The following is a 12461-nucleotide window of genomic DNA, read 5'->3' on the forward strand; positions in this document are numbered from 1 at the left end:
TTGCACAACCAAATCTTTACTAGCTTAACCATCAGGTTAATAAAATTAGGAGAATCCAGTTGCTTGGTTAATAGTAAGGGGAATCTCCATTTACTGCTTACAAATTATGCAAACAAAGCATAAGAGATGGACTCTGAGTAGAGTTCTATTTATGGAAAGGGTGCTCCAGGTGCTTGCAAGTAGAAAAAAGGGGGAAGCAATTTTTGTCAATTTCTCCTTCCCTCCCAAACCTGCTCAGGAGGATGAAAAACCCTCTGAAACAGTGTGTGATGCAGTGCTGTGGAAATCAGTATAAATCACCTTTCCATGCCCCCGCCCAAACCCATGAGCGAAGGCCTCTGAAGGACCAAAGATTTGCTGAAGGGAAAATGAATTCCAGAAACATGCTATGTTAATCTGTTGAGAGAGGGGGGGAAAGGGCCTTGTGGTATTGTAGAGATCAACAAGTATATTATGGTTGAAGCTGATTAGTTTCCTTTTATTTTTTTATATTGCCAAGTAATATGATGATGCCTGCTAATGGATGTAATGTTATATTTATAGTTTTGAAAAGGTTATGCTTGCTGTGATGTTACTCTTATTACTGCTGTTTTATTATTTTTGTTATTATGAAATTGTGTAATTGTTTACTTTGTTGTAAGCCCCTTTGAGCATATTTTTTTGTAGATAGGCAGCATACAAATAAAAAGAATGATGATGGGCTAAGTTTTCACAGAGTACAGTCCACAAGTCATTTTTTGCAGTGTGGAGATTTATATGAAGAGAGCCTTCTGCACTAACCCAACTCAAATCATATTTAGGACAAGGTAACTCCACTTCTTACAAATTATGAAATCACAACCTTAAAAACTTGAATCAGAAACGTTACAGTGCTAACTGAAGTAGGAGCCCAAAGCAGCAGATAGGGAAGGAAGGGATTTCAACACAAGGAAGTCCAGATAGAAAGTAAAGCAGATTTCAGAGTGTGACACCTTGCCAAAATATACTGAAACATTTCTTCAGATCGAGTATTGCTGGTAAATCAGGAGTTAGAACAAATCTCAGACCTCTCAGCCACTTTGCTCCTACTACAAGGAAGAGCAGAATAAATTAAATAAATAAAAGAAAACGATCGCCTCTGCAGCCCTTCTCTCTCCAGCCACCATCTTCTGCTCCTGCCCCACCTTAGGGCTGGAGCATGTAATTTAAAAACCACTCTGTGGAAGCTTCATTAGACTTGTATCCTCTAGAAGCATGTTCATGCTATTCAGCAGTCACTTTGCAGTTTTCCATGACCCCACTCTGAAAAGACATGAAGAGCCCCAATGTGATAGTCAAGCTGCACACAATGTATCTGACACAAGGTGGTTCTCACAGACCACCAGGAGGCAGTTTTCAGCACCATCCCTCTGGTGATCAACGTCTGGTTTGACCCTTAATACTCAAGACTTATTTCAGAAAGAAAAATCTATATGTGGGCAAAACTTAACACACATAAAGTGAGTAAATGAAAGAGTTGGGAGTCTTGGCACTGCTTTCTTATAGTAACACAATTAAAGTGAAACTTCTATTCTGTTAGCACAGATACATGTTGACTGCTTTTGGAAGTCTTCCCTTCCCATGCCCAAATTTGCACATAATTCAGATGTATGACAAAGAAACATGAAATGGACTGGCTGCTATTGTGTCTTATACAGGCATACCCTGCTTAACGTCGCTTCACTTAACATCACCTCACCATAACGTACATGCTCCATATGCCTGTATTTCTCCAGAAACGCAGCGCAGCAGCAGAGGCTTTAGCGCGTGGGGGTGAAAATAGATGTGATTGCGCCACCGCAAATCAGCTGGGAGGCGCAATCGCAATCAGCTGAGAGGCGCGGCAGCACAGCAGCAGAGGCTTTAGCGCAGGGCTTTGAGGCTCCACATGAAGGAGAGGTAAAAAAAGTTTTAAAAGGTAGTGCTTCGCCTGAAGGACATTTTCGGTTTACGTACTCGCTCTGGTCCCATTGAGTATGTTAATGCGAGGTATTACTGTATATATCATGGCTTGCTCAGGGCTTACCTCTATTATGAGGTAACCCTGCCTCAAGTTGAGTGTTAGAAATTAAAATTGGACATTTTTGCGTTTCTGTACTCCAAATGTCTTGGGTTTTACCAAGTTCCAATTGTACATATGTGAAAGTGTATCATCTATTTTGGGTACAGATTTGGGGAACAGATTAAGGGCAAGCGTACAAGTGTCCCGTTTTCAGATTTTCCTAGTAACCATGCTATTTTAGAAAACTAAACTTCATCTCTCTCGAGTTATGTATCAGTGCCCTATCAAGTTCTGATATTCCATAAGTGAGACCTAAGTGTTATAGAAAAACAAACCTTTTCAGCCTCTGTACAAGGGCAACTTCCAAACTAAATGTGAAATGGCACCCATTCTAAGGGATCAGTATTCATGTGGATATTTTCTTCCAACCACATTTCTGTTTAAAATGTGCCCATTTTCTTTTGTCACTGAATGGAAGTGACTACACAAACAAAAGGAAGTGCAGAGCCAAAACACAGTAGTGTGTCTTATTCGCATGCAGAACTCAATTTTATCTTTTGGTTGCATGAATCTTAAATAAAAACAGTGAAAAATGACTCAAAAGTCCTCAACTGCAATTAAGAAAAACATGGAACAGAGACAAAGAAGTTGGTACTGTACCTATCCTTGATCTGTCTGGCAGCCTTGAGGTGCATCCGGAAGAAGAGAGAGAAAGTAGTTAATGGTTTCATGCAAGCTTCATCTGCAGCAACATGCAAGAGTTAGGTACAATCTCACAGATGCCCAGCTTGGTTTCAAAACCAACCCAGAATTGTCACTGAAGATTTGCCTCATAGAGCATTGTTAATTCAATGTTATTATAAAGTCATTTCAACAAGCCACACTAAACCAATTCCATATTGTATGTCATCAAGTATCTGTATTATACTCTGTAATGTTAAAAGTGATCAGCCCAATTCAGAAATATCAAATGAAATTTCAGTGTTCTGTTGGGCACATCAGCAATTAGAAAGTGAGTAGATGTTAGATTTGTGCCAGAGATGACTCATCTCATCACACACACCCGGCCACATTTATTGGACACAGTATTTTTTTTTCAACAGAAGCCCCTATCCAAGCACAGTTTTTGGAAGCAAGGCGTTTTATCTTTCACTTGGCTCTGCACAGAGGTGTATTATTAGAGGCTGCCCAGAAAGTTCTTAAATAGGACAAAACTTGGCTAGATAGGATTTCTTATCTGGAGCATACATAATTAATATTTCAAAATAGTTTTAATAAGTGACAGAGCACAGCATCCGAATTAAAAATCTAAACATTAGCCTAACATACAGATAAAAATTGTCATGACTGCTATCAAAAATACAGTAGAAACAATTAAGAATTCACTGTCTCTGCAGGACAACAAAAATCTGATTTTTTTGTTGATTTGATCTGTGGTACCTTCCAGGGGCGAGGGGAAAACTTTGCAGACATTTAGATGTTAACAGACTGGGTTAAGATTTTATACATCACCACCACTATCACACACAGTGTCTTAGCTGACCAGTCAGAACAAAAAAGAAAAAAATCCTTACACCTGTCATCTGTGGTAGGTTGGACAACAACAACTTGCCCCAAATCACTCAATGAACTTCAGATTAGCAATTGTTGCTTCTTGCCTCTCATACTCAAACTTAATGCTATCCTCTGCACCATAAAGAGAATGCTTCCAAGTTACTTTCTTCTCCTGTCTCTAGTCAGGCCATCTTAAAATGCAGGTTACAGGACAGAAGGTCTAGGTGAAGGTTTCCCACACACACACACAGATTGCTTAAGTTGCTTGCTGCATTATTATTTAACAGAAGTTAGAACAAAGAAGATATTACCCGTAATGAATTTAGCTGGAAGGAAAAGTAATCTTTTGTAATATAAGCAAAGTATATTCTGCTATCTCAGCAGTTAACTTTCATGGCATATTTATTAACCATTAATTTTGTTAGTCACAATACAAGGCTGAACAGCATAAATTATAGAAAACCATTTAAAAGGAATCTGAAGTCTACTTTCTTAACAAATATTTATTCTGACTACAAAAGACGCAGGGATCAAGATCCTACTCTTCCTGACCCACCCCATCCCTCATTTGAACCAGGGCGTTTTCAGAATTTCTTCAGAAAATCTCAGTGTGACATCACTAGAATGATTTCATATTTTGAAAGCCAAATAAAACTTGTTAGCAGACAGCTAACTGTAGCTGTAGTCAGCACATAACTTGTTAATACAGAAATGGCTGTAAGAGCAACTTTTCAAATATGTCCTCATGTATTTAAAAAGTTTACAGATCCAAACTATTTCGTATCTATGACCATTTGGCAAGCACAAAAACATGGTGCAACAGAATCCACTAATCAGGATTTGTTAGGCACAGTGAGATGGAAACAATCCAAGAATTTAAGACTAGGAATCCGAATGAAGTCCAGGGGAAACACTGTAGAGCTGACAGAAAGGAGCTGCAATCAGAGTGAAAAACATGAGTTAACCTGAGTTGAAAACTAGGATGGGCAATAATGGAAAACAAAGGGAACCTGAGGAGCAAGTTTTACAATTGTATTTTCACCTTGGTTTATTCTCCAGGCAAATAACTCCGGCAACCTCAGATAGACTTGTTAGAAGTATAAAATAACAGTTTAACTTCACAGCACTTTAACACAACGATCAGAACAAATTCAGATTTTGAACTATCCTTTGGAATTTCTTCAAGTATCAGTTTTAAAGCATTACTGTCTGCTCTTGATTGGAGCATTCAGCTTCCTTTCCAATGAATGAAAATTTGGCAGACTACAAGAAACAGGTTTTGGATTCAAGGTGGCATTTTTAATACACATAAGCTGGAGGTATGAAACACTGGGAAAGCCAACATGAGAAATCCATTTAATACACAGTGGCAATTTACTCTATTGCCAAGTTTGTGTATCTGAAGTAGATTACTATTGCCACGTTATACCCAGTTCACTAGTTTATCATTCTATTGCTTAGATCCAGAGAAATACCAGCAGAAGAGGGTGAAAGAGAGGTAACTCTCCCCCAGCAGCACCTTAAAAAGTCTCCCCTCAGGTCAGAAGACCCTGGTGAATCGAGTACCATATACCAGACAAAGGCACCTTCCACGAGTGGATAACCCAGACACAGAAAGTGCCCCCAACAGATTTTGGGAGCTCCTTCTCTAACTGGGTTACCCACCTCAGCCACTCTATTCAGGAAAATGGATATTGTATAGCTGGAAAAGATTCAAAGAAGGGCAACCAAGATGATCAAGGGGATGGAGCAACTCCTCTTTGAGGAAAGGCTGAAGCAGTTGAGACTTTTTAAGTTTAGAGAAAAGGAGAGTAAGAGGTGACATGATAGAAGTGTATAAAATTATGCATGGCATGGAAGAAATGGATAAAAAAGTTTTTCTCCCTCTCTCATAACAGCAGAACTTGGGGACATCCAGTGAAGCTGAATGCTGAAAGATTCATGATAGACAAAAGAAAGTACTTCTTCACACAGTGCATAGCTAAGCTACAGAACTCGCTCCCAGAGGCGGCAGCAATGGCCACCAACCTGGATGTCTTTAAAAGTGGATTAGATAAATTCATGGAGGACAAAGCTATCAAAGGCTACCAGCCATGTTGGCTGTGCTCTGGCTCCACAGAGGGAGGCTGTACGTTCTGCATACCAGTTGCTGGAAACCACAGGAAGGTCCTGCTTGTGGGTTTCCCACAGCCAACTGGTTGGCCACTGTGAGAGTAAGATGGGCTAGATCTTGCTGGGCTAGATGGACCAGTGGTCTGATTCAGCAGGCTCTTCTGTTGAGGTTTTTGCATGGGGAGAGGGAACCTCAGGGGCTGCCAAGGGAAGAGAGGACAGGGAACTCACCTTCTGCCAGTGTTTCTCCAAATTAGTGGTTCCCAAGCTTTCCCCCCCTCAGCAACCACTTGTAAATGGCTAAGGGTCTTGGTGGACCACTTTAATGATTTTTTCTGCCTGCTGTAGCAATTGTAATGCACCGTGCTAGATGCTATATGATTTTTAATTGTATTTTATTGCTTCTTTTATTTTTTATCTTGCATTTTACTGTATTACAATTTCAGTTTCACAGATTTCCATAGAATTCAAATTATAAGTATTCTTCACAGACATGCCATGGACCACTTGAATGAAACTCATGGACCACTGGCTGTCCACGGACCAGTTTGGGAATCCCTGCTGTAGATTCAACCCTACATTAGAGACCTATTATTATTAGAATTTATTACCTGCTCTTCGACCAAAGGTCCCAGGGCAGGTTACAACAGTTTTAAAACACATAATTTAACACAGTTAAAAACAACCTAGAAAATGGTGGGTCCTCAAAATATACATCTCAGGTGTTGGGAGGCTAGGGTAAAGAGAAGCCTCTTCAGCATTTGCTGAAAGTTGTACAATGAAGTTGCCAGATGCACTGCGGTGGGGAGTTCTACAGCTTAGAGGCTGCCACAGAGAATGCCCTCTCCCAGGCAAGCCCCCCAACTGCTGAGGGTGGTGGAAATACCAAAAGGGCCCCCTCCACTGATCTGAACACCCGAGAGGGTCTGGAAGGAAGGAGGCAGCCTTTTAGGTATTTGGGACCCAAGTCATTTAGGGCTTTAAGCACTAACATGAGCACCTGGAACTAGGCCCAGAAACAAACTTGCAATCTAGAGATAATAGCAATGACCCTATTAATGTTGATCACAAAATGCTTACTGTGTGCTTAGAGTTATGCAACACTTATGTTGTCTTACTTTTATTCTAACATTATTAGCAATAAGACACTCTTAGAACACTCTATGCTACCATGGCACAGACCAATTCACCTTATGTAGTTATTAAAAATCTATCCAACTAAACTGTTCTGCTAGCGCAAGCAATTTTGACTGTTCAATGGAACTTCCCCTTCCTCTCCCTGCATACCACCTAAATCTGCTCCGGATTTATCTGCTCCACAAGTCCTCCACCACCATGCCTTATTTTGTTAAGTAGATGCAGGCATACGACATGCAATTAAGCAGCACTGCACTTTTTCTGGTTTACGTCAGCCGCATTGTATACCTTTGAAAATTCTTCAGAGTCCTTTATGCCCAGTGAGCGAGTAGCAAATTCTAGCAGTTCTTCAGAATTCTCCAGGGCATTACCACATTGGCTAAGTTGATTCTAGGAAAAGAATAGAAAGCTGCTCAATAAGCCAGCCTATAACAAGTGTCTGTTAATTAGAGAACATATTTCAGGGCTGTCTTCTCTCTCTGCTTCCAGCTACATGTTAAATGCAAACATATGAGGCCTTGTTTAGTGGAATAATTCACTGAATAAAAGATGTCCCAGGTTCGATCTCTGGCATTTCCAGTAAAGAGGAAGAAATAGCATGTGCTATGAAAGACTCTGCCTGAGAGCTACTGCCAATCAAAGTACAGCATACTGGGCTAGCTGGATGAGCCGTCTGACCTGGAGAGGGACGCAGCTAACCATCTGCTGCATCCTGTGAGCACCTACCTGTTGCCTGACTGCCTGCTTACCGGCAGAACTGTCTCTACCTGCAGCTCTCAGAGGTGTGGCCCAACAAGAAGATATTTAGCTATAGAAGTCCAAGGCAGTGGCCTTGGGCAGTGCCAGAGTGCACTGCCTGTTTGGTGCCACTGAGGGCTTATGCTTATAAGTAGGTCTCTCTGGGTGGCCACTATGAAGCAAGATGGCTGCCGTTGTACGCTCATTAGAATACCTGAAAGACCTCCATCACTAGATGGCAGCTACATCACTCTCTCCAGAGGACCTGGGGAAGGATAGTGGCCCAGTTGTAGAACTTTCTCCTCTTGGAGAGAAATGGATGGTCGTAATAATTGTGGGGCTCCACTGTCTGATAAAAACGTATTTGTTTTCTAGCTTTTGGAAGCTAGGTTATGTTTACAGCGATTTGAGCCTCTTGTGATATTTTTATTGATACTGTTGCTGTTTTTTATTATGTTTTGAATTATTTTTATGATATTTTATTATTACTATAGAAGTTGCTTTGAGATCACCTGGTGATGAAAAGCGGCATATAAATATACTACATAATAAATAAAAATAAAATATATGGTAGTACCCTGTGGCGTGTGTGGTAATCTTAGGATGCGCCCAAGATACTTTTGCTACTATAAAAAGACAGCACCCTTCCCTGTACCCTGCCACTGGATATTGACAGACTAGCTCTGAAGCAACATGTGCTAGAAGTCTGAGACAATCTGAGAGAGCAAGCTTCTTGGCAATAAAGTATCCCTGAATCAAGTTTTACTTCTAAAATGTGTTGGTCCTTAATGAACTCAAGGACACTCGAAAATCTCTCTTGTCTATTTGTTATATATAATACCTTCCCCTTTTTGCTTCTCACATCCCCATTTAACAGGCTAATGAGCACTCCGCCATTAAAAAAAAAGCATATCAGAATACTTCTACCCCTACATGATGCTTTTGTAGATATGGCTGTCCAAAACTAAATAAAATTTTAATAGTAATAAAAACACTAAAATGCAGGATTAAAAAATCCCTTTCTGGCAGAGAAAATAAGGTGGAAATCTCTCTATGGAAGTCAATTCAGTCATGTGAGCCTCCTCAATCTCTGCAATCAGGTGTACACCCACACACAGGTTTACCACTTCAGTAAGAAGTAGCCCATAATTTTGTACATAAAAGTATAAACATAAAAAGACACTCACAAAAAAATCTGTCTCAGTAGTGTGTACTTTGGTACGTTATGTTCAGGTAAACATTGCAAATCACTATAGTCATTTGTTGTCATTGCTAATAAATCAAGACAAAGTCAAGACAGTATTCTATTTATCTTAGCCAATTAACTAGGCTCAATAAAGTTATGATCTGCTCCTGCAAGTGCATGGAGTTTGGAAAAGTGGCTCTTAACTCTAAAGTGTTGTGTTTTAGAATGCCTGTCATTAAGTTTGTGCAGCTCTACATGATAGTGTTTCTATCCGTTTACGTTGCACTGGATTCGCTGACTAAAAGTGTCAAAAGATGTCATTTGTTATTAAATGGCAATGTAGGCATACAATATTGAAGACCTAGGTGACATTCCTCACTACAGTAGTACACCATTCACAAACAAGGTTTCCAGTATCTGAAAGCCTTGTCAGTTCATGAAGCAGAATTCTTTTTCCTTGCTTACTGCACAGGCAGATTACCAGAAGTTTTACTATGTAACTAAATGTTGTGTGTTTTATACTTCAAAAAAATATGATATCTGCACTCATCACTGTAGAGAGTGATCAGTTGCTGTATCTATTCTGTGAAAGCTGCATATGTGCCAATGATTTAAGAGATGCAGAGTTATTTTTAACATCTGATACACCTGGGTTCTGAATTGCAGCAGAGGGACATGATTGCAGTTGGCCTAGCTAGGTTTGTATACATTTAACACATTTTACCATGTCATGAGGTTTAGGCTATCAAAAGAAGTTGGAATTCTTTCAAGGAATGGGTTCAGAGAAGGGTACAGCAGTTACCTATGGTTACTAATGCAACCATGGGAACACAAGACCAGTGGCTACTTGCAAAGCCTGAAAACTATGCTCTACCTCTTAAGCAACACAAGTACATTATAACCCTCCCCCAGTTTGAGTCTCCACAGGCCACCAGGACTACAAAGGCAAGTCAAATGCCATCTCTCTCATACTCAGTTTCATTCACAGTGAAGCGGTAGACAGGAAGAACACACACAGCCCTAATTAAGTCTCACATTTGCCAGTAATTCCATATCTCCATCTGCAGGTCACATTTGAACTTTGAGTATGTAAAAACACTGTGTCCATAGTCTCCACAACCATTGAAGAATAAGATGGAGGCAGGGTCCCTCCTTTCTTCACTTTCCACACAGCCTCTGTATTAGGCTCCCTGTCAGAAACTGAAGAGTGTCCTTTCTGAAGAACACTGGGATAGTTGTATAAATTCAGCATTACAGAGAAAGAACTGGATTCCAAAATGCTTTTTAAAAAACTTCTAGGTACAAAACTTTCCAAGCATCTCGATGTCTTTTTCCCCTTCTGTGGTTTATTATTTGGCTTTTGCCTTAGTCACTTATTTGTTTTAAATGTGGGATATAAATATTTTAGTAAGAAAGGAAGAAAACAAAAGAAAACAGCCAAGTGAATCTAGCCAACACAGCATCAGAATGAACTTACCACAGAAAATTAAATAGTATGTGAAGGAGATTGAAGACAATGATCTCCCTATGCATGTGCAAAGTTCAAATCAATTAACAGAACTGGATACAACCAATTTGTTTCATGTATCAAATTCTTAAACATGAGTGCCAACTGAAAGCTGAGAGTGCAGTGACAAAGACTGGATGACGTAGCTGTTTTTCATTTATTAAAACTGAATTGCCCAAACTACTCAAGCCTACTGGCTTCCATTTCATTTCTGTGCCAATATGGGGATTTAAGATGTGTTTGGTATAAAGCCTTGCTCTGTACAATCTAGTATGGGACAGTTAGCGTTTTTGGCTCCTTTGGTCTTTGTTGCATTTCCCTCCAGAATAATGCAGCACAGGTCAAGTTAATTTGATTCAGATAAAATACATTTATAAAATGAGTAAGTATTTTGCATACTGTACCTATCAATTAGTAATTGTCTTCATTTTACAAGTCTGTCACAAAGCTAGAACAGATTCAGAACCAATATTGTAGTCCAGTTACAAATTCTTGCTGCCCACATAAAGCTGACAAGTCTTGCCTGCAATGCACATAGGCCCAAATCTGAATGTCAATGTTTTAGTTTGCACTCTGAACTCAGTGGTAGAAGTACTATAGAAATAAAAGCTCCAGGAATCTAATAGGCATGGATAAAGGCACATCAAGTACTCCCTGCTCACCTGGAATTCCAAAAAACTCAAAGATTCTGTGTGCTTATTTGAATGTCAACATTCAGAACACACTCAGAACTTTTACAGAAGTATTACAGGGAATACTTGGACAACTGCAAAGCAGCTGAAATGCTTGCACAAGCGTACAGAAATTCAGATGTTCTATGTTTCAGAAAGCAAGCTTGTACTACATAAAAACTAATTATAAGTGACAGTCCACTAATTTAATTGAAATTAGTATTTCTTTCGAATTCATCATAAACCTAATTACCTGAAGTTCTTGGGTTTTATGAGCTTGTTCTTGCTTTATACTAGTTCTCATGCTCTCCTTCATCTCATCAAGTATTGAGTATAAGCCATCAAACTCCTCATCCAGCTCAGCAATTACACTGGAAGAATTAGCCTGTAAACAAAAAAAAATGTATATGAATTGTGCTGTCAGATTTTACTTATTTGTTAGTTCAACACAAATTATAAATAGTAATAAGCATGGAGCTCAATTTTTCTCATAGACATGTAGATGAGAGCCAATGAATCCTCACCAAGCATATGCCCTCGGCCCCACCCCACAGTGTAGCTAGAAGGAGGCAGCCTGGGGTAATTGACTGCACATACAATGGGAAGGGTTCAGTTCCCCACACTCACAATGGTTATGTTCAAGTTGGAACCCCATTTCTCTCTTATGTGAGTGCAACTAACATGTGAATGAACTCACATGGCTTGCACAGTCATATCTAGTATGGGCCTTGGCCTATATGATTTTCAAATACAGTATTATAGAAACTGGCACCGTCAGCTTTAAACATAGTAATTTGCACAAGTATTACCACTTACCTGAACTCCTTTCAAAGTGTGATTTAGAGTTTCAATGAAGTTTTGGATTTCATCATTTTTGTGGGCTAGTGTGGAGATAATCCTCTGCAGAGCTTCCTAAAATTAAAAGAGCAAATTAATATATATCAACTCATTTTTAGGCATAACATGCTAGCCTTCCAGTTAGTCACCGTTTGGTGAATAACAGTTCAACCAGGACACTTAATCTGAACAACCAACAATGAAAGCTACATAGGACTATGCAGGCAGACTTTATATTTTTCCACTTGCAAGACAGCAATATACATGCTGTTTATAGTATATATCTTGTTCAGTAAGGCAAAGTACACATGGATCTATCTCCTGGGAAAAACACAAAACATGGTTTGGCATATCTGACAAAAGACACAAAGACTGGCTGTCTTAACCTTACAGTTTTGGTGATCCAGTAGTAAGGGTTTTTTTTAATTAAATACATTTCTACCCTAATTTTTGGCTAAACAGGCCTACAATGTGGTGGATTCAGCATTTTAGAAAATAAATCTAATTTCTACATCATGTCACTTCATAAGATTTGCTGTAAGAATCCACATAAGCTGTGTACAACAAAAACAATTACCTTTAGAATAAAAGATACACCCTAAAACCCAGCAAAATATAGAGACACAGGAAGACATATAAAAACAAGTAAGAAGAATAATCAATGAAGACAGGGACCAATCTTAGCCTGGGCAAAAAGAT

At 39.4% G+C, this 12461-nt stretch overlaps 1 protein-coding gene across 3 annotated transcripts in view; it reads right to left on the minus strand.

Moving 5' to 3' along the window:
* FSD1L (fibronectin type III and SPRY domain containing 1 like) overlaps nucleotides 1-12461 on the minus strand; it is a 62892-nt gene that overhangs the window by 40899 nt on the left and 9532 nt on the right. For all 3 annotated transcript variants that reach the window (XM_061633110.1, XM_061633100.1, XM_061633120.1), the window contains exons 2-5: nucleotides 11742-11837; nucleotides 11179-11310; nucleotides 7112-7213; nucleotides 2681-2703 (exon numbers count right to left, since the gene is read on the minus strand). In XM_061633110.1, the coding sequence (XP_061489094.1) occupies nucleotides 2681-2703; nucleotides 7112-7213; nucleotides 11179-11310; nucleotides 11742-11837 (353 nt within the window). The remainder of the gene's footprint in view (nucleotides 1-2680; nucleotides 2704-7111; nucleotides 7214-11178; nucleotides 11311-11741; nucleotides 11838-12461) is intronic.

The sequence above is a fragment of the Rhineura floridana genome, chromosome 1 (assembly GCF_030035675.1).
Source record: "Rhineura floridana isolate rRhiFlo1 chromosome 1, rRhiFlo1.hap2, whole genome shotgun sequence".
NCBI classification, from domain to species: Eukaryota; Metazoa; Chordata; class Lepidosauria; order Squamata; family Rhineuridae; genus Rhineura; species Rhineura floridana.